We start from the raw sequence: 22,115 nt of genomic DNA, 5'->3' as shown, positions 1-22,115 counted from the left end.
CCACACGTAAAATTCCAAATTTCAAGTTACCTGCATGACTTTTTATACAATTTGGAGATAATTCAATCGCTAATTTGAAATTCAGCTGCTATAAAAAAAATCATGTATATATAGATCATAAAATATTGTGCATATTAATAGATAAATTAATGCATAAAAATCTGGAGATAAAGGTGTGCAAATAATCATTTTTCACATTTTCCTTATTCTCCGTATGTTTAGCTAGTGTGATTATCATGCTTAGCTAGTTGTGAATATGTTTGTTTGATCCAGTTGCCTAAATGTTGTTGACTCATATAATTCTATATGTTTTATTTATTTCCTATATTCAGATAATGATATGTTGCAGTTTGATAAACAGAGCTAATTTTTTTCATCATGCCTAATAAAAAAACTTTAAATGTTGTTTTAACAAAGTGACATCTTGGCTTCTTCTTGCATGCTTAGAAATTTAGTTGCAATTGAATTACATCTGCACACATTTGCTTCGCACACACAGCTTCACTACAACTCTTGCAGAGATTGTAGGGGAGATGTAGTTGAGTGCAGGCACCCCTAGAGTTGTCTTATAGACGATATTTGAAGCACACTTTCTTTTGAATAGCTGATTTGCCTTAAAGCACCCCTTAATCCCTATTTATATGTGTTGCTAAGAAGACACTCCGTTATATAATCACTCTGTTCGGCTGATCTAATGACATGTTGAGATACTTACATGGACCTTCGAAAAGCAATTAAAAAAAGAGTAAACTTCAATCCCGTACTCGGTGTGGTACAATAGCGGCACCCCTGTGGAGACCTCCGGCAGGGAGACACTTCAATTTTAAAATAAGATCATAATTTAAAATAAGATCATAATTCGTAAACGGAGGGAGTATCCAGAAAGACCCAAAAAGTTGAAATGGCCGGGCCGATTTTTATCGGATGTCTCCGAAGAGACCCGGGCCGATTTTTTATTTGCGTCCGAAATAACGTCAGCTTAACATAACAGCCTATGGCGTGGGCCAAACTGGGCCGCTGGGGAGGAAGGTCTTCTTGGACGGAGGAGAGACACGTCACGTGGGGGCAGCATCGTCCGAGGATTGACGCACGCGCTGATGCGCCGCCGACTGCTACAGGATCAGCGACGTCACCGCTTCTCCGTCGCCACCGTCTCCCTCCCATCCAATCCCGCAGCCGCCCCTTCCCTATAACAGCTAGCTCCTCGCCAGTCGGGCGCCTTCCGCCTGCCGCCCGTGCATCGAGGAGAGCTTGGGGACCGGCCGGCGCGGAAGGGATCGAGATCGACCCCCCGGAGGTGAGGGCTTCTTTCTTTGCTCCCGTATAACCATTTCGTCCGAGGATTTTTTTTAAGGGACGGGGACACAAGAGGGAATGAATGGTTCCAATTGATTCTGCAGTTGAGTTCCCATGGCTTCTGAATCAGGGGACGGCAACTGCGATGCTTGGGCAGCGAGAGATCCTTCGGGAGTTCTCTCACCGTACAAATTTAACCGCAGGTGGTCTCCCCTTTCTGTTTTGGTTAAAAATCCGGCACCGTTTTTACTACTCTGAATACTCTCTCTCTCTCTCTCCTTGCTCTGTTAGACTCCATGGAACATCTGTCTATGTATGCCGTATGGACCGACTTGCTTCCATGCGTTTATATGTACATAATGTTTGGGTTTCAGTGTGTTTCGTGCCTATTTTCAAGTGTGGAACGAGTAGTGCAGGTATTTCTGCTCGTCACATGTCAAAGTAAGGCTTCCAATTGATGCTTACTACGAGGCGATGGATGGGCATTTTAGGTCTGATGAGACTGCAGGAATTTGAGTGCACACAGCAAGCATTTGTCTCTTGTGCAATTAGCTCAGTGGTTTTTTCATACCATGCCATCTTCTTATGTGAGCTACTGCGATATAATTTTAATTTCCAGGGCAGTGCAAAGTGACGATGTTTCATTGAAGATCACACACTGTGGAGTCTGTTATGCTGACGTTATTTGGACACAAAATAGGCTCAATGATTCGAAATATCCGTTGGTTCCTGGGTAAGCTTTTCGGATCAATATATACATTGAATACCTCAGATGAAACAAAACATCATTGTCAGGAGTGCTGACAAACAAAGTGTTGCTCATTGTCTAAAAATGATGTTTGTATAATATACTTGTGCAGGCATGAGATAGCAGGAGTTGTAACCGAGGTCGGTTCAGACGTCAAAGGCTTTAAAGTGGGTGACCATGTAGGTGTTGGAACCTATGTGAACTCATGCCGAGATTGTGAGAATTGCAATAGCTCTCTAGAGAACCACTGCCCAAGATCAGTTTATACTTTCAATGGCATTGATACAGATGGCACTGTCACAAAAGGGGGTTACTCCACTCACATTGTAGTCCATGAAAGGTATGGCAGTAACATTTTAGCTGACTGTTCAAACAAAATTCTGTGATATTGATAAAAAAAACTAGTTTTAGAGATGAATGCTAAATTGTTCTGCTGTAATTCCATTAGCCTATTTAATCATACTGTGCCGTTTTCAAGTTGCTATCTAATTTCTTATGAGAGGTGAGTAAAATTTGTTTCTCCGTTGTTGTGCAACTATTTTCATCAAAGTCAATACATGATGAAAGAATAATATATAGGTCATATAAGTAATATTATTTACATTTTGATGTTTGTCCAATAAACTTGCCTGATAAGCAAACTACATTTTCTGTTGATTCAATGACATTTCAGGTACTGCTTCAAAATACCAGATGGCTACCCTTTGGCAAAGGCAGCACCTCTTTTATGTGCTGGAATCACTGTGTATACTCCAATGATGCGACACAACATGAACCAACCTGGAAAATCACTAGGGGTCATTGGACTAGGTGGGCTGGGTCACATGGCAGTGAAATTTGGTAAAGCCTTTGGTCTTAAGGTCACAGTTTTCAGTACAAGTGAATCCAAGAGAGATGAAGCCATCAACCTCCTTGGAGCAGATAATTTTGTTATATCATCAAACACACAGCAGATGGAGGTACTGGACATTGCATGGTTTTAATGTACCTAATATGCTTCATTTTTCTTCTTGATAGGATCATATAATTTTGTATTAGTAGAGAAACGGTGAGAAAGTTAGTATCATTTATAACACCATCTTTTTGGTGGAAAATATTTTTTTATTCATTCATTTTATTGCGAAAGATAGCGCAAATCACATTCTTTTTGCAAGAAACGAAGTTCAGTGGATCACTTTCTTTCTCATTTTTCTTGCTACTTGATTCTGATCCAGGTTTACAGTGCTGCATTGACCATGAATAGTTTTCTTCTGCTGAGAATGAAGATATGTTGCTAAATAATGCTTGTTCCACTTAATCAGCAGTTGATTGAACTAAATCATTTCCTTCTTTTGCAGTCCCTGAAAAACTCTCTGCACTTCATAGTTGACACTGCTTCTGGTGACCATGCATTTGATCCGTATCTCTCACTCCTTAAGGTTGGTGGTGTGATGGCAATAGTGTGCTTTCCAAGTGAGATCAAAGTGCATCCTGCAAGCCTTAATATTGGTAATTCTCTATTCTGATACTCATGTAGTGAAAAGAAACGTGGTAACTGAAGCTAGGCCATTTAAATCTAACCTGAATTGGCTTTTTAGGTGCACGTACCTTGTCTGGCAGTATTACTGGAGGTACAAAAGACATCCAAGAAATGGTTAACTTCTGTGCAGCAAACAAAATCTATCCAGAGGTTGAGATCATCAAGATAGATTATATCAATGAGGCTCTCACAAGGCTCGTCAATCGAGATGTGAAATACCGCTTCGTAATCGACATAGAGAACTCTTTCAAGTAGCATGCCTCATTTTCATGATCTAATCTTTCTGTCGATGTATGAGCAAGCGTGGGAATCATGTTGGAAAAACTTGATGTAATTCCGCATTGGATTTGTATTATTCTTATTTCTTAGTGTGTGCTGTGCGGCTACCTGCATCCCTTCTATATACGGTTAGCGTAAGACCAATTGGCAGCGACGCTGTACTTGGTTTGACATCGTTGTATCTTTTCTAGCAATATTAATATACATAAATGTCAACGTCATCTGGATGCAAGGGAATACAGCCAAGCACTATATATGGTATACACATGTTACTTGTACACAGAACTTCACTTTCTGTGCCGAATTAGCATAAACTGTAACTATTCTTCTTACATGTAAAATATTATATTCATTTTTTTCTCATTGACTACCAATATACAGGAACCTTAGTTGATGATAAATCAAAATAGAAAGTCAATTCAGGCTCCAAGCAGAATTGTTCTCTGCTTTATTTTCAGGTATTGATGTGGCAGAGAGCCCACCATAACATGTTATATGGTTCCTTCCTGCCCCCTTTCACACCGGGGCCCCGATCTCTTCGACTGAAAACCAGTTTGCCAAACCAGCCTTGGTCCATAGAAGTACAAGCCTCCATGTGCAATGGTACCAAAAGCTGCCTTGAATGCATTTCCCTATCATACAGCAAAGTCAATGCTCTCCACTCCAGACCTAACATTGTACTGAGTACTGACTTTTGTGATTTGTGATTGCAAGCCCCATCCTACAGTTTAGTCAACCCAAATTCTTTCAGCTAGCAGGAAGGAGCAGGAGTGGAGAGATGGCTGGTCTGATTGCATCTGGAGTCATCAAATGGACGGCAAGCAAGCTTGCTTCCTTGGTTTCTCCACCGATCGAGCCATCATCTTCATCTGACGAGCAGCAAACTTCTGCAAACAGAGATGTGCGGATGCTGCAGAGGAGGATGGCATCGGTCCAGCGCTCACTGGAGGCAATAGATGAGGACAGCGTCAGAGATGAGTCTGGAAGGCTTCGACTGAGGGAGCCCCAGCAGTTCGCCTATGATGCGCAGGATGCTATCGATGAGTACAAGTTTGAGCTGCTGCGTCGTCGGATGGATGATCCAGACAGTCTTCCTGAAGACAGAAGCGCGCGTAAACGCAAGCGCAAGGGCGACAAGAAGGTACTTTCAGTTGCTTCCCTGACACTTTGATTTTCATTTGTTGATCTCAAGGATGTTGATTACCTTGTATTCTTTTCAAACTGTTCTGATTTATAGATGGTTGGTCTAAAACTATAGCCAGAAAATTTCTCACGGTACCTTTAAATAACTCAAAATACCAAAATTATGGATAGAAACTGCAGTGATAGATATTCTTACTATATTATAATGGGAGGAGGGCAAGATAAACGAGATTAGGTCCAGTGCAGCTTTTAGTGGTGCTGAATTAAATTCAATTTACTAAATAATGACAATGGTACAAATACAAATACAAATATAGATATCAGATTCAATTTGACTAAAGTATTTCGTTCCAGGAACCAGAAACAGACCCTGTGATGGTTCCAGTTCCGGATGAATTGGCCCTCAGGGTAAAAAGAATTCTAGAAAGATTTAAGGAGATCACAAAGGCATGGAATGATCTCCATCTGGATGAGGCAGATGCACCATTTAGGGAGGAGGAGGAAGACTTTCTACCAAGGCCAACTACCCCACATCTTGACGAACCCATTGTTATTGGCAGAGACGATGATAAGGAAAACATAGTCAAGTTGTTGCTCTCAATGAATGGAGCTTGTGGAGAAAATAATGCATCAGTTCTTCCTATAATTGGGATGGGAGGAGTAGGGAAGACAACACTCGCTCAAATAGTTTACAATGATCCAAGGATCACAAAGCAATTTGGGCTGATGGGATGGGTCTATGTATCAGAGAACTTTGATCTTAAAACCATCATGAGCAAAATTATCATGTCATTTACAAGAAAACCTTGTCACATAACAGAATTGGACCAGTTAGAGTATATGCTGATGGAACAAGTTGTTGGCAGAAAGTTCTTACTAGTTCTTGATGATGTATGGAGTGAAAGGAAGGACCTTTGGGATGCCTTGCTATCAGCGATGTCAACTGCACAATTAGGGGCAATACTTGTAACTACCCGCAACATAAATGTGTCATCAGTTATCCAGACAGTGCCTCCCTACCATGTGGGCTGCTTACCTTTTGATGAATCTTGGCAGCTATTTAAGCAGTTGGCCTTTTGTCACCAGGACCAAAATATAGAAAAAGTCTTTGAAGAAATTGGTAGAAAAATTGTTCAGAAATGCGGAGGCCTGCCTTTGGCAGTTAAAGCAATTGGAAGCGCACTTCGCTTTGAAGAAGATGAGGAGACGTGGGCTGATATATTGGATAGTGAACAGTGGGACTTACCAACAAGGGAGGATACTGTGTTGCCAGCCTTAAAGTTGAGCTATGTCCGTATGCCGATTCATCTGAAACGATGCTTTGTTTTCTTCACGCTCTTCCCCAAGGGGCATATTTTCATGAAGGAAAATGTCATATATCTCTGGATATCTTTGGGCATCCTTAAGCAGACTAGCCATCAAAACCCTGAGAACATTGGCAATCGATACTTTAATGACTTGTTGCACAGAACTATGGTTCAGAGAGTACTACTTGATGAAGGACACAATTGCTTCACCATACATGACCTTTTCCTTGATGTGGCCAAATTTGTCTCAGGCGAAGATATTTTGAAATTGGATACTCAATACATGCCATACTTAAATGACGCATCACAAAATCTTAGGTATTTATCCTTGGCTGTGAGTTCTTCAGATCATATGATATTAGACCTGCATACCTTGCCAGTTACTGGAGGTCTTAGGGTACTTCAAGTTATAAATGCTTTGGACGATAACAAGAGGTATTATTCTTCTTTTTTACAAAATAACAGAAGATGCATCTCCAAGTTGTTCTGTCATCATATCAACGTTACACTTCCAGAGGATCTAAGGGGTCTCCGACATCTGAGAGCCTTAGATTTAAGTCGTAGTGCACTGACGTCATTGCCAGAGTCAATAGGAGAACTGAAGCTACTTAGGTACCTCTGTATTTTCGAAACACGAATTGCCAAGCTACCTGAATCAATCTGCAGCCTATATAACTTAAAGGTTTTGGATGCAAGAACTAACATGCTTAGAGAGCTCCCACAAGACATTCAGAAGTTGGTCAGCCTTCAGCATCTCAGTTTAGATCTCTGGTCTCCTCTATGCATGCCAAGAGGAATTGGGAAGTTAAAAAGGTTAAAAACATTGACAAGGTATAGTGTTGGAACAGGCAATTGGCACTGCAACATTGCTGAACTACATCACTTGGTGAATATTCATGGAGAACTTTGCATTACAGGGCTAAGTCAAGTCACCAACATTGATGATGCTCAGACAGCAAACCTGGTCGGTTAGAAGCATTTGCAAATTCTGAGATTGGACTGGTCTGCTGGATTCTACGCTACTGAATGTGAGCATATTGTTAATCAGAATAGTGCAACACCAGCACCAGAATTGGATGAGGACGTATTTGAGAGCTTCAAGCCACAGAGGAACCTTGAGGAGCTAGAGGTAGTCAACTATAGTGGCTACAAATATCCAAGCTGGTTGGATGATCCTGCCTTCTCACGTTTAGCCAAGGTGACATTATGGAAGCAAAAATGTAAGTTTATTCCAGCTCTTGGTCAACTGCCTCAACTCCGTGAACTTGTAATCATCCATATGGAATGCCTAGAGCGAATCGGGCGAGAGTTTTATGGCCAGGATTCCGTGGAGCCATTCCCAGCTCTGGAGAAACTAGAGTTTCAGAACATGCCAAACTGGGTGGAGTGGTATGAAGTTTCTGAAAATGATTTCCCTTCTCTTTGTGAGCTGAAAATCAAGGATAGTAATGAATTGGGAATCCTTCCACAAAAACTGCCACTCAATCTGAAGAAGTTGGTCATCATAAATTGTGAGAAGGTGGTTAGACTTCCGACAGCTCCTTGCCTCACTCACTTAGTCTTGAAGGGCAACATTGGTGAAGAAACTTTAAGTTGTCTGCATTTTCCACTCCTCAGGACACTAAAAGTTTGTTTCTTGAGAAAAGCAGAGGAGATCAAACTTGCAAACTTGCCAATGCTTGAGGGACTATCTGTCACCGGATGCAAACGGCTGTTCTCTATAGAAGGATTGTGTAGCGTTGAATGCCTCTGTCTCCTGAAGATAAAAGATTGCCCAAACCTGCAACTCCCTTTTGAACCACTCCCACAGAAGGTTCAGCAATCTACTATCACAAACTGTCCTCAATTGCAGGACTGGGCTGAGTGGCAGCAAGCTCAAATGTCAGAACCCCGATATCAGGTATGGACACACTTAGCTTCCTGCTGATGTCCCCAAATTATTAAAACCTGTTTGTCAATCGTCAGTTGCTGCTGGCATTTGCATGAATCATATAACTGATTAAGATCTTGCGAACGCAGTTAGAAGAACATGACGGTGCAAGCTATGATCAAGAGGTAGCCGAAGCACTAAGCGATGACAGCGAGGACTATTTTGAAGTTCTCAGCGAGGATGAAGATGATGATTTCTACGACAGAATGTTATAAGCCGGGCAATCAAGTGGAATGGACATCGATTACAGCGACGGCAGTGATGATGCTTGCTAAACATATAAGAGAAGTGTAAACCCTCAGCAAAGAAGAGCCGGAGTACAACACCTTTCAAATGTCACAATTTTGTATATCCTGACTGGTCTATGACTGTTGTTCTAGGATAAGAGTGATAAGGATCATTTAATAGTTCTAATAAGAGCCAAATGCATCAGAGGTCCATCAATCTGTAAGAGGGTGTCACTTAGGTCTATCAATTTCGAAATTGTATTTTTGGGTTCATAAACTTGTAATTTGTGTTATTTAGTTCCACAAACTCTGAAAGTCAATTTCTAGATCCATAAACTCGTAATTTGTGTCACCATACCCCTCCGCCTAGCCTTCATGCATTAATATCAAACCAACATGAATCTACACGATGTCCACACGTTGCTAGAGTTTTGCCAGAAGGATGAAATTTGAGCCCTGATTTTGAATCGAGAGCATATGGAGAGGAGATAGGAAGGTTGAAAGATTTATTTTGGAGGTTATTGACATATTAGGATTTGGAGGGGAGCTTATGGACCGCCATTGGTGAGTTCTGGAACTTAGATCTTGATATGACCCCGTAATATGAGTGGAGAGAATAGGGTGATGGTTGGGAAAGGTGGAGGATGTCACAGAGAGACTCAACAACATGTGTAGTGTGATAAGAGATATTATGCCCTCCGTGGCGCGAGTAGCAGGATATGGTGGCACTAGGTGTCATGGTAAAATCTCGTGACGACGTTAGACGGTCAATCCAGAGTGGTTCTTGGTGAGTAGTTGAAAGATATTCATCGACAGCGATATCGGAGCGACATTTGTGGGTGCGTCTGTGGCAACATGACTGCTCATGGATGAACTTTATGAACTAAAAATACATAAATTATAGGCTTATGGACCTAAAAATGTATTTTCAGAGTTTATGGACCTAACCGACACAAATTACAAGTTAATGGACCTAAATGTACCTCTGGTGCATTTTACTCTTCTAGTAATGTAGTTAATTATTCTAATAGTACATGCCGACGTGGCACTATGAATTTTTTTTTTGAAAATTAAGGCTGGAGCATTGCCAATTCATTTAAGAGGAAGCAAGCTGTTCAAAGATACAGAGATATTACAAAAAACTTGAGCTATGTCCTCAAACTCATTGTCAAAAAACTAAAACACCTCAGGTGTCCGACAGGCCACCCTTCTTAGGTTGACCTCCTCCTTAATCAGCTGCACAACTTGATGTGGATTCATGCTTTTTTGTTCAAAAATCCTCCTATTCCTCTCCTTCCATAAGTTCCAACATGTATACATAAGTATCGCAGCTACAGATCGCTTTTGTGCAGCGTTGAGTGGTGACAAGCTTCTTCACCAATCATCAACATGTTCATCCAGATCAATAAGCAGGGGTATTACATTGTTTGTCCAGGAGTTCACCAGCAGCCATAACTGTTTAGCAAATGGACATTGCAAGCACAGATGCGCCGCAGTTTCCGTTACCGGATCACATAAGACACAGTTCGATTCACAAGGCCAGTTCCTTGCTAGCAGCTTTGTCGGCTGTAAGAATTTTCTCTTTGTCGCGGTGTACCCAATACGGTGTGAAGGATTGCAAATTCAGCAGATTATGGATGCTTTCGGCTGCCCAATCAAAGAGTTTCCTTGCAAGTACTTATGATTGCCTTTACACGTTAGGGCTATTAGAAGAGTAGACATTCAGCCACTGATCGATAAGGTGGGAGGTAAACTGGCCAGTTGGAAAGGAAATCTGCTGAATAGAGCTGGGCGTTTGAGGCTAATCAACTCAGTGCTTTCTTCTTTACCAACTTATTTTTTGACTGTTTTCAAGCTGCCAAAATTGGCAATAAAAAAATAGATAAGTTGAGGAGGAATTTCCTGTGGAAAGGAGTGGCACAAACAAATGGCGCTCATTGTCTAGTCAACTGGAGCAAAACAATGAGGCCCAAAAAGTTCGGCGGCCTAGGAATACTGGATCTTGATCTCTTCAGCTGGGCTTTACGGTTAAGGTGGCTTTGGTAAAAGTGGACAGAACCTGATCGCCCTTGGGTGGGCTCGGAGCCACCTGTGGACGCAATGGATAAGCAACTATTCAGAATCAGTACAGTGGTAACGCTTGGCAATGGAGAAATGGCGTCTTTCTGGCAATCGTCATGGTTGAATGGGGAGGCTCCTATGGATTCGGACGGTCAAGGAGGAGCTGCATGAGCAGAACTAGACGAGAGGCCTGTGGAGAATGCAAACGGTAGATGAAATGGCAAGCTTCGTGCACCTGTGGGACGCAGTTCAAGAGGTGCAGCTGACAACTGAGCAAGACAAAATCACTTGGTGGTGGACGGCGGATGGAATTTACAGCGCCAAATCAGCATACAACTTGTAGTTTCAGGGGAGCTATAGCACTTTCGGAAGTGACACAATTTGGCAAGCTGAAGCTGAAGGAAAACACAAGTTTTTCGCATGGTTATTGGTGCAGTGCAAGATCTTGACAGCAGACAAGTTGTTGGCCAGGCAATGGCTTTGCAATCCAATTTGTACACTCTGCAACATTGAGCAAGAAACAGCAGCACATCTCATTTTGCATTGTTCTTTTGCACAGCAAGTCTGGGAAAGGTTATAGAGCTGGACAAATCAGCTTATTCAGATACCGGCTCAAGGGTTGGAAGTAGTGCATTGGTGGGAAAAGGAGTTATCCCAGCTGCCAAAGAAGGTCCAACGGCTAAAGGCTGCTTTGATGATTTATGGAGCCTGGAATATATGGAAGGTGAGAAACAAGTGTGTCTTTGAGCAGCGATCTTCGACACCGGCACAAGTTGTGCATGACATTAAGGAAGAAGCCAGTTGCAGGACCTTGGCCTGCGGGAGCCCGGAGCTTTCTTTGTTTAATGTTTAGTGTTTTTGTTTTAGAGTCCGAGTTTTTCTGGTTTTATGTAATATCGCTCTAAGGTGTACTCGGAACTTGCTTCTTCACCCAACTTAAATGACAAAGCGGTGCTCCCGCAATCTTTTCAAAAAAAAAGAATTTTCTCTTTGACGAGTAGCCAAGCAAAGAACCTATGCTTTCCTTCTGCGTGAGCACGCCAGATAGCCTGAGCATCAAAATTGCAGAAGGTTTTGATGTATTGGTTCCATTTGCCGACCATCTCCACACTATCTCATCCGGCCTGTCAGTTAACTGAATCTTTTTTTTCTCGAAAGGAGTCAGTTAACTGAATCTGTTGGACGGCATCCCACAGCACTACAAATTGTGCCATGAGCTCAACTAAATCCATACGCCACAGTCCCCTAGTCCATTGCTGATCTGTGATGTCTTCCTTGACTGTTCTGTTCTTTCTCCAAGCCAGCTTGTAGAGTCCAGGTGCGATATCTCTAGGGGCCAAACCATTGAGCCAGCTGCAGTTCCAGAAGGATGCTTTGTTTCCATCGCCTAGAAATATAATAGTACTCACCCTGAATAATTGTTTGTCTACTTCATCACATGGTGGAGCAGACCCCACCCATGGTCTTTCAGGTTTGTCCAAGCATATCATAGCCATCTTAATCTCAAGGCTCGGCCAAAACAATCAAGGTCCAGCACTCCTAGACCTCCTAGCTCTTTTGGCTATATAACCTGCTTCCAGTTCACCAAACAATGTCCCCCCATTTGCCTGTTCTGCTCCCCTCCATAGGAACCCTCTCCTGAGCCTATCAATTTTCTTTAGAGAACATTTCCTGAGTGCAAAGACAGTGAGAAAATAAATTGGCACAGCTGACTATGAAAAAGGACTGAGTTAAGGCGCAACCCGTCGCGCTATATCAGATCGGCGCGACCAGTTCCGCCTCGCAATCCTACATAAGCACTATACATAATAAGCAAACCAATTATGAAGCGATGCAGCCTTGCGGACACTCACGTGATGAGAGGTGGAAAGCATGTGGGTGACATCATCACTCCTTATTTATTTATACTTGCTTCTCTATTCTCTTTAAATGATGATATCTTCAAATTTTATTCCAATTGCAATGTTGTGTTTCTTAGAGCGAGGCCTACGAAACAAGATCCAATTTACATATATTTTGAGGTTATTTTATTTGTACTATCAAGTTGTGCATTATGTTTGTAACAACTTATATAGATCATGTAACAATTTATGTATATGTTAGATGTCAAATTATGTGTATCAACTTGTGCAGAGACAGTGTACAAACTTATGTGTTTTGTCACCGTACAAGTTATCTATGTTAGGTGTAGTACTTTTTAAAGAGTCAGGTCACAAAATAGCAGTTGTCTTAACTTATATGTAATAGTATTTGGGCAATTTATGTACAAGCTGCGTGTCAACTTATGTTTATGTCACAACTTATGTAGAGATTATGCCTTGACTTTTATAGAGACCATATGTCAATTTATGCTTTATATCCTATGTACCAACATATTTAAAGACTTCCATATCAAGTTATATATATTTTTTAAAAAAATAATGTTCAAACACGTGTATTTGGAGCTTATTTTATTGTATTTATCGCAAGAATATTAGTAGATGGATTAGTAAAGAAGTACTCTTATACGCTAGAATATACAATATATTCTTATAATCTTATCATTTTAACCCATCGTTCGTTAGTTAAAAAGCCTCACATCCCGTCCATATTTTCTAAGCAGACTCTCTTAGCCCAAATATTCAATATATCTGATCGTGTTGTGCCAAAACTTGATCTGCTTAGGTTGCGGCCCATGGGCCATGGCACGCATTAGCAAAAGCAACACATATGACGTAGTTCAACACATGTAAAAAAACAAAGCGCACTAGGCGGGCCAGGCCGCGCTTGCGCGCAGGTCGCGCGACCAGTAGCGCGTTAGAATTCCTTTCCCCTATGAAAAACTTGAGTAAGCATTTACTGGAAGCAATTGTGGGCTGAAACGCGCGCGCACCAATCAAGGTAAGGCCGACTTCCAACTTACGGCCCAGAAGGTTTGACATCTCGGGGGGTGGGCCGTGGGCGTGAGGCTGCTGCAAAAGAGAGATCACATTTTGGAAGCCGTGGCGTCGCGATTTCATTTCGTCCCATTGACCGACCGAGCGGCGCGGCTCTTTCTTTGGTTTGTGATTTGGCCGCGCGGTGTCCCACTAATCAGCCAGCCATCGGTAGTGAAAGGTTAACTGGATTCAGCTCCCACCACGGCGCCGCCGCCGCCGCCGCCACCTCCATGCCCCACCCGGCGGCCGCCGCAGCTCCCCATCGGTGGCGACCATCGCACGCGCAGCCGCTCTCTCCCCCGCTGCTCGGCTGCTCCTCCGCCAGCGCATGGCTTCCTCCGCCGCCGCCTTCGCCGCCGCCCACCTCGCCCTGCCCTCCCCCTCCTCGTCTTCCTCCGACGACTCCGACGACGCCGACGAAGCTAGGATCCTTCCGCCCTCGCCCGCGCTGGAGCCGGAGGCAGCCTCCCCGCCCCCGCCTCCGCAGCCGCCGCAGCCGCAGCAGCAGCCGGCGCGTCGGTGGCTGGACCTGGAGCGCGACTGCAACATGGCAATGAAGGCGCTGGCACGCGCGGGGGACGTCGCGCAGGTGGCCGACCTCTTCGCCGAGCTCGGGCGCTCCGCCTCGGCCGCCGGCGCGGCGCCGGGCGTCCTCTGCTACAACACGCTCCTCAACGCGCTCGCGGAGGACGGCCGCGCGGCGGAGGCCCGCGGGGTGTTCGACGGAATGCTCGCGGCCGGGGTGGCGCCCACCGCGTCGTCCTTCAACATCCTCGTCAAGCTCTACGCGTGGCGGACCGCCGAGTTCCACCTCGCCTACGACGAGATCCGCGGGATGCGGGGCCACGGGGTGGCCCCCGACGTCGGCACCTACTCCACGCTCGTCACCGGGCTGTGCCGCGCGGGGAGGCTCGACGAGGCGTGGGGCATGCTCGACTGGATGCTGCAGGAGGGGTGCCGCCCGATGGTGCACACCTACACGCCCATCTTGCAGGGTTATTGCCGCGATGGCCATATTGAGGAGGCTAGGAAGCTCATGGACTTTATGGAGGGTGCCGGTTGCCCACCCAATTCTGTCACTTACAATATTCTGATCAAGGCATTGTGTGACGATGGCAGATTCGATGAGGTCGAGCAGGTTTTGGTTGAGATTAAAACTAAGGGCCTCAAGCCCAGTTCAGTGACCTATAATACATATATGGATGCTCTCAGCAAGAAAGGCATGGGTGAGAAGGCACTTCGGCTGGTTGAGGAAATGCAATGTGAAGGTTTGAAACTCACAGCTTTTACTTTGAGCATTGTCATAAACTGCTGTTGTTGGAACTCGAAGTTTTCACAAGTCATTCCCTTATTAGAGAGGAGCACAGAGTTAGATTGGTGTGCTGCTGTTGTTGCATACAACACTCTGATGAGCAGACTATGTGACACAGGCAGATGGTTGGCTCTTCTGGAGCTCTTGGCGTACATGATCAAGAAAGACATCATCCCAAACACGCGTACGTTCAACATTTTCATTAATAGTCTTTGCACCAGGGGGAAGCTTTCTGTAGTAAAGAATCTGGTTTTCAATCATGGGTTTCCTGCAAATGTTGTGACATACAATACACTTATCCATTGGTCTTACTACCATGGGAAGGCTAGTGATGCAGAGAACATGATTGAGTACATGACAGAAGTAGCCAATATTGCTCCGGATGAAGTCACCTATACCATAATGGTTGATGGATTTTGCCGACAAGGAGAATTTGATAAGGCTACTGATTGTTTTAAAGAATCTCTCAAGAATAGACTGTCAAAGGATCTTCTTACTGCCCTTTTAAATAGGCTTGGTCGCAAGGAAAGAATCTTGAACATACTTGATATATTCGAGGAAATTGAAAGACGAGGTTTTGTCCATGATCACATGATATTTGAGGGTACAATTAGATCATTTTGTAGGTTTGGTTTTCGTCAGTATACAAAGATGTTTAATCTGGAATTTCTTCTTGATGGAATGTTGGGACCTGGAAAGGAACTATACCCTGCCCATAAGGGTCAAGGAAAGAGATAAATGATCACAGGCAAGATGGCAACTGGTAAATACCTCTCTCAAGTTTGTTGTCAGATACATATGACTAGTGCTAGGAAGCTTCTATATGGATTACAACACTATATCTCATATGGGAAACTACAGTTCTTTTTTTCTGGGAGACATTTCTGTGAACTTTAAAAAAAACTAAAGGCAAGTATTAGAAGGACCATTAGAGTGGAATGGTAGTTAGTGGGTGGTCAGGATCTAGTCCTCTATGTGCGCTTCAAATTTTTTGCCATTATTCCTGATACTATCGAGCCAAGACGGATCTTATTGAATTTCAGTTACATTCGTTTGCAAAGTTAGACAATGTCATTTCACACATTTAGCATTGAAACTTCTTCCATGTTGCCGTTGGGAGTTGATGCTTTTGCCTGACCGGAATTTTCCTCCTGGGTCAGCAGATCCATCTACGAAGCGATCAGCATATTGAAAAGTCCAATTTGGTCATTCATTTGAGTTTCGCACTAATTGTCATTCATTTGAGTTTTGCAGTAATTTCTGTTGCAGCTGCATTGCATATCAGTTGAAATTTGCTGGATTTTGAATCGCAATTACTTCATTGCAATTGTAATAAGATTAGTCAGTACCTTAACCTACAGCGACGGCAGTACCCGGCCAATGGCGGAAGCTGGTGTCAGCGGAGGAGGTAGCGTGCATTGAGGTCAAAGGGATCCGGCGCCGGCGGAGGTGAAGGCACCGTGCACGGTGCACCTGGTGAGTAGTGGTCAGGCAGTGGACGAGAGGGAGGAGCCACTCGGCAGTGGTGCAGACCACCTGAGCAGATGCATCACGCATATACTGAGAGATTAGGGAATGGGCTGGATTTGTTTGGGCTTTATTCTAAGTGGACAAAATCCAAGATGGGCTTTGATCCAGCTCTTTCCAATGTGTTGTGAAATGTGAACATCGTCGCCAAAAAAAAAACAGCCAGGGTGTGAAATACAGGACAGATTGCCAGTTAGATTAGGTGAAGTTTCTTTAGTTTTTTAGTCGCTTCAAGAGCAAGAGTACAATACAATTTACTACTAACAGAAACGTTGTGCCCATGATGGTTTTTTTTGTCAAATAACTGTAGTGCGTATAATTGACTGTAAATCATACTTTGCTTCTTTCTTTGATGATGAACTATATATACTTCAGCTAAATCCTAGTACATGCACAACCAAGTTTCTATGTTGGCTATATACGTATATATCCTTTGGTTTCTTCTGTCACCACAATATAGTCTGTACACAACACCTATACGGCTGACTCTGAATCTCTGATTGCAGGTTGCCTACAGAGCACTGAGCTGCCTGATGTTGATGGGGAAGATGAGCGGCGCCGCCCCGTCGAACGCCGTGCTGGTGAGCTTCCGGGCGGTGGTCTCCGTGGGGTGGTAGAAGTCCCAGAAGACGTGGCTGGTCCTGTTGGCGCAGTAGAAGCTCAGCGGCGTGCACCCGACCTTGGCGTTCATGTCCCCGAGCCCGCAGCACGCCGCCTTGGCCTCGGCGAACCCGTACGCCGCCGGCTGGTCGATGAACTGGAGCAGCGCCGCCGAGGAGTCGAAGAGCGCGTAGCGCATGTCCGGGTGGCGCGCCGCCATGCCGGCCAGGAGCGACGCCGCGGCGGCGTTGTACTGGACGGAGGCGCCGTTGGCCACGGCGCTGCAGTCCTTGGAGGCGCTCAGCTCCCGCAGCGATGGGCAGCAGCCGACGGGGCCCGTGCCCAGGAACACCAGCTTGCGCGCGCCCAGGTCGTAGAGCCGCTGCAGCTGCCCCGTGAGCGCCTGGATCAGGGTGTCCACGAACTGCTGCGACGGGTCGGCGCCGGCGCCGCCGGTGGCCGTGCCAGAGCTGGACCTGGCGTAGTGGATGATGTCGTTGCTGCCGATGGTGATGGCGAAGAGGGACTTGGACAGGTGCGCTGCCGCCTGCGCCTGGCCCAGGCTCTGCGCCAGGGACGCTGACACCGACGACAAGTAGTCGAACTGCTTGTCGAAGCTGATGCATTGGTCCTGCACGGAATGGTATCATTCAGTCGAAGTAGAAAGTAGTATGTTCTTCTTTGGCTGATCAACGTTTGAGCTCAAATGGTGATGTTTTGGAGATTGGGCCACCTTGTTTGTGGAGTTGAGGACGCCGGCACCACCGGAAGCGAAGTTGACGCCGTTGGCGTAGTTGGCGTTGCCCGACAGGGCGAGGTATGGCGGCGGGCTCGGCAGCCCAAGGTTGTCGGCTGCATGAACACCAAAGATAGTGACTTTAATTACAAAATGTTCCTGATCAATGAAGCCTCATCATGCTCTGATCAACCAGGCATCTCAACATGACTTGCCACACATGCTTGAAAGACGCTTGTACTCAACATTTCAAGGTGTCACAATTGGAATGCGAGAAAAATTATATGAAGGTAAAGATAGGAAGCACCTGGTTTTCGAAAAAGATCGGTCAATCAAGACCAGCTAAGTTCAATCATAGATAAGAAAAACCAATGCCAATAAATTCTACTAGGAAATTCAGTTGTCGACATCAAACGCGCACTGCACGACAGGTCGTGCAAGCAAGAATTTTGTTAACGTACACCACATGCCGGGCGGTCTTCCTTTCTGAATTTATTTGACCCACGAAAGTGAAATGCAGAATGGCGCCAAAATGGGCTTATCTGACTGACTGACTGGTCACCAAGCGACAGCTTTTCTTTTGTTTATTTCAGATGGAAAAAGCATGGCAAGCACAAAAGTAAATAAATAAAGGAAACAAGATAGCAAGAAATGTGAGGATTTCTCTTGGTCCCAGATCTCTCATATACACATTGGGCTAGCTTGTAGCTACGCCACTTATATATCTCAGATAGATGGGGAACACAAAATTGTTATATATATATATATATATATATATATATATATATATATATATCACTGCAAGAAATTAATTTGCAATATATCGTTGCCCCAAATTCAGAATATTCTTATGCAAAAAAAGGAGAAAAGAAATATACCTCAAATGTTTAGAAATTTCATGACATTGCAACCGGTGCTGTTAAATGAGGCTGCTACGTACCAATTCATATATACTAATAAAGTTTTTAGTGAAAATAAGTTGGATTATTATCGCCATCGCATGACGAGCTGTGTGCTGACATAGTAAGTTCGGGTGCAGCAGTTTGACAAGGTTTAACGGTTTAGTTTAAACTGACTTGCAGACCTTGTGACGTGCTAATAGCTAGCTTCAAATAGGACACATCAAGGACTAAACAATGCAAATCAATGCACAGTCTATTAATTACTCGTACGTGTATATACTTCACTGGGAAATGCTACGAGTCCATAGAATAGTACTAGATGCAGTAACGAACAGTGAGGTCAGATAGACCTTACGAGTGAAGACGAGCCTCTACTAGTACTTGGAGAATAATAATGAAGAGAATGAGCAGTGGAACTAAGACATCATCGGTCGATTAGACGGCAGCAATAAGAGATCGAGCAGTACTTGCTGCCGATCGAGCGAGAGGGAAGAATGGAATGTATAGATACGCACCGAGGAAGTCGACGGAGTTCTTGCCGTTGCTGAAGCGGCCGGTGGCCTTCCCGCCCGGGAAGTCGACGCCGTTGTGCGGGAAGTCCGCCCTGAGGATGGTCGGCAGGTGGTTGTTGTTCCCGACGTCCGCGAGCGAATCGCCCAGCACGTAGATCGCCGGCACGCCCGCCGCCGCGGTCGCCGCCGCCGCCAGGAACCACAGGGCGGCAACAGCAACGGCAGCCATGGAGCGAGGAGACGAGGAGGCGGCGGCCACGGTAGCAGCGCCCATCGCTCTCTCGCACTGTCTCTGATCGTCGCACACAGTGGTCAGCGGCGGTGATGAGCTGATCGTCGGTCGGACAGTTGTTAAGAGTAGTGATGATGAAGGTATGAGCTCCGGGGAGGCCAAATTTATAGGGAGCGACCTAGCGATCGAGGAACTGAGGCTTTGAGGTCGCGAGGCGAGGGAGATGGATAGGTGTGTACCGGGAGAGGGGGAGGCGGTGGGCGTACGCAGTGGTCGAGCGTGTGTACGAATCGTGTGGCGTCGTGTGGAGAATGAAAGACGACGGCCGGCCTCGATCGATCGGCATGGGCATGGCGCGCGCGATCGAGCGTGTGGGACGGGGCGGATGCGCGCGCGTGTCACGCACTGCACGCCCATCAATTTGGCGACGGCGGCGTACGCGCGCCTCCACCGCGGGGAGTATTCACATCCGGATCCGGTCCAAGTGTTTAATTATCCCGTAGTAAATAAATCTAATAACAAGCAGCCCGGCGTTCGTGTACGTACGTCCAACTAAAAATAAAGAACAATGCCCGGTCGAATTGCTAGATGAAATCATATGCTTGTAGTAGTAAAAAAAAATATATATATAAAAAAATCTGAGGTGCCTATATGTTACTGATCGATCATGAAGCCTAAATAATAATAAACAATACAAAGATGGCCTTGGTGATCGGACTGGGAGTGGGAGGTCTCTCTCGGCCTACTAGGGTTGACAATTGATTGTAGCAGTCGTGTGCGTGCTGACTGCTGAGTGCTGACGGTTAGAATGTTGATTACTAGCTAGTACTACGGCCCCGTTTGGGAGGGCTTCACCGGCGGCTTCACGAGTGGCTTCAGGTGAAGTTCTCCCAAACATTTGTTTCAGGACCGGCTTCACGTGTGAAGCCGGTTCTGAAGCCGTCGGCGGCTTACACAGGCAAGGTGAAGCCATGAAATCGTGGCTTCACGCGGTTTACACATCAATCTAACAAGTGAAGCTGTTTTGCCAAATATTTTCTAAAACGGCTCCAACTCCACCAGAAAAGCCGCTCCATCTGAGGAGCCGGAGCTGTTTTTGGAAGAGCCGAAGCCCTACCAAACGGGGCTACATACTGCGCGCGCGTGATTGAATAATATTTAATGCCCCGCCATTGTCCTTTATTAGTTAGAGCTAGCGCATGGAGCTCGTGGGGCCGGATATATATATAATCGACGGGCGCTGCATGGATGCATTGCGAGGTGCGTGCTTCGGACGGAGATTGAAGCAGCGGCTAGCCGTTCCCACTGATAGTTTCAGGCACCAGCAGGGACAGATGGAGGAGCGAGGTCCCACCAGCCGATGTACAGAACGAACCAGATCAGATCGAAGCAGCAGCAGCCGAACAAAGGGAAATGCCACCGCTGTCGCTGGAGGCAGAATGCGAGGTGGAAAACGCGGAAGCAGGGGGCCGACGACACTACTGATCGAGAACTGACGACGACGGCCGCGGTGCACGCCGGCATGGTGCAGCCGTGCCGGCCGCGACGATGACGACGACGACCGGAGCCGAGACGGAACGAACCTGATGCTGCTTCGTTCGGTGGTCACAGCTCAGCGTCGGCTATAGCCTATAGCAACGCGAGCGACGTGTACATGTACTGTGCCGGTGTGTCACTGTACCCCGGCCTGGCCCTTTGACTAGCTAGCTATAGTAGGCTTCATTGGGAGACAAAGCAGCAAGCAAGCATGCAGATTTCTCTCCTTTAATTTCACATGGTGATGTGCACCTGCGCTGCTTGCCGAAGCTTCTGCAAGCACCCGTCCTGCTTCTGCTCGAAAATGTCTTGGCTTATCATCATCTTAGCTTTAAGTATGCCGCGTTCTGTGTTGTGTCTCCACGGCAAGGAGATCGATCGAGAGAGAAGAGCTTGGAAGAGATTATTCTGGCCTGAGAGTTGGCTGATAGGTACCCATAGCCGTGTGTGCTAGGAGAGTTTGGAGCTTATTGGAACCATAATATACGCGGCGTGTCAGTCCATCGTCCATGTCTGATCTGGAGAGATGTACGCGCACTGTTGGTGGCCCGTGCGTACAGTGAGTGCGCGAGTGCTGAGTGATTTCGTGCAGGTTCTTCTTCGGTGCGGCGCGGCCGGATCGGATTCGTGTGGTGACGCCGCCGCGCATCATCCGCCGTGTTATTCGTCCTTTACATCTGTGCATATGCATGCATATTTGTGCACCATCGACTGTGTAGCCACAGCTGTTTGACGTGACGGCTTGTGTTGAGCACCGACGGCGACGACTACTACTACGGTACTACCACCATTATCTTTGCTGTTGCAGCTCATGTGGTGGAGTGGACACACCAAGACTGTCTTCTCGATTCACATTTCAGCTGGTCTCTGATGAGGCCATGGATCGGGCGAGGCTTCGTTCTAGGCGATACGTCTAGCGACGCGCGCACGTCGTCTCGCTTAAGGATGGGTAAATTTAAACCAGAACCAAAAACTGGACTAAAGAACTACTCCTGTTGTAACATAATTTCTTTTTCATCTCTGTTTTGTTAGCGTCCAGCTACCTATCTGTTTTGTTAGAGTCCAGCTACCTATCTTGGGTCGCCGTTGCCCTCAGCTCCCTGGCACCCAGCCGGGGTCACCATCTGTAAATTTTACCATTGCTTTCTCCTATAATTCAAAGGGAGAGCACCTGTTATTTTCCTCAAAAAAGAGCGGACACTATCTGTCTTCTCAACTCTCAAGAGATCGAGCTAGTAGTGGCCACCTCAGCTCGTTTCTCCGGTGGAAGAGAGTTCACATTTCCGTTCTCTTACAACCGACCCTGACTTTTTTTTTGCCCCAGTGCGGA

General features: G+C 45.6%; 4 protein-coding genes and 1 long non-coding RNA gene across 11 annotated transcripts; 3 read left to right on the top strand and 2 right to left on the bottom strand.

Moving 5' to 3' along the window:
• The first annotated feature begins 1,037 nt into the window (after nucleotides 1-1,037).
• Nucleotides 1,038-4,069, top strand: LOC120650485 (probable cinnamyl alcohol dehydrogenase 1). The gene is made up of 7 exons (XM_039927636.1): nucleotides 1,038-1,297; nucleotides 1,401-1,499; nucleotides 1,916-2,029; nucleotides 2,157-2,384; nucleotides 2,718-3,003; nucleotides 3,382-3,532; nucleotides 3,622-4,069. Exons 2-7 carry the CDS (start codon nucleotides 1,411-1,413, stop codon nucleotides 3,816-3,818), a joined length of 1,065 nt encoding a protein of 354 aa, XP_039783570.1. The 5' UTR covers nucleotides 1,038-1,297; nucleotides 1,401-1,410; the 3' UTR covers nucleotides 3,819-4,069.
• On the bottom strand, nucleotides 3,929-6,157 carry LOC120650487. The gene is made up of 2 exons (XR_005665614.1): nucleotides 6,022-6,157; nucleotides 3,929-5,928 (listed from the first exon to the last, which is right to left on the bottom strand). It is a non-coding gene; the product is annotated as an uncharacterized LOC120650487 (long non-coding RNA).
• On the top strand, nucleotides 4,595-8,854 carry LOC120650484 (putative disease resistance RPP13-like protein 1). The gene is made up of 3 exons (XM_039927635.1): nucleotides 4,595-4,983; nucleotides 5,340-8,192; nucleotides 8,312-8,854. Exons 1-2 carry the CDS (start codon nucleotides 4,621-4,623, stop codon nucleotides 7,263-7,265), a joined length of 2,289 nt encoding a protein of 762 aa, XP_039783569.1. The 5' UTR covers nucleotides 4,595-4,620; the 3' UTR covers nucleotides 7,266-8,192; nucleotides 8,312-8,854.
• A 4,692-nt stretch (nucleotides 8,855-13,546) lies between these two features.
• LOC120650481 (pentatricopeptide repeat-containing protein At1g09900-like) lies at nucleotides 13,547-17,770 on the top strand. Of its 7 annotated transcripts, none has more exons than XM_039927633.1 (3): nucleotides 13,547-14,696; nucleotides 16,102-16,216; nucleotides 16,774-16,914. In XM_039927633.1, exons 1-2 carry the CDS (start codon nucleotides 13,757-13,759, stop codon nucleotides 16,191-16,193), a joined length of 1,032 nt encoding a protein of 343 aa, XP_039783567.1. In that variant the 5' UTR covers nucleotides 13,547-13,756; the 3' UTR covers nucleotides 16,194-16,216; nucleotides 16,774-16,914. The 7 variants fall into 7 exon arrangements, 6 of the variants coding, with proteins under 6 accessions (XP_039783567.1, XP_039783566.1, XP_039783565.1 ...); XR_005665612.1 differs by having other exon boundaries at nucleotides 13,558-15,503; nucleotides 16,774-17,770; XM_039927632.1 differs by lacking the exon at nucleotides 16,774-16,914 and having other exon boundaries at nucleotides 16,102-16,597.
• Nucleotides 16,588-19,584, bottom strand: LOC120650483 (GDSL esterase/lipase At5g55050-like). Its single transcript, XM_039927634.1, has 3 exons — nucleotides 19,021-19,584; nucleotides 17,601-17,719; nucleotides 16,588-17,498 (listed from the first exon to the last, which is right to left on the bottom strand). Exons 1-3 carry the CDS (start codon nucleotides 19,289-19,291, stop codon nucleotides 16,779-16,781), a joined length of 1,110 nt encoding a protein of 369 aa, XP_039783568.1. The 5' UTR covers nucleotides 19,292-19,584; the 3' UTR covers nucleotides 16,588-16,778.
• Nucleotides 19,585-22,115: the final 2,531 nt, after the last annotated feature.

The sequence above is a fragment of the Panicum virgatum genome, chromosome 9K (assembly GCF_016808335.1).
Source record: "Panicum virgatum strain AP13 chromosome 9K, P.virgatum_v5, whole genome shotgun sequence".
Classification (NCBI taxonomy): domain Eukaryota; kingdom Viridiplantae; phylum Streptophyta; class Magnoliopsida; order Poales; family Poaceae; genus Panicum; species Panicum virgatum.
This window is presented reverse-complemented; position numbering and strand designations above follow the sequence as displayed.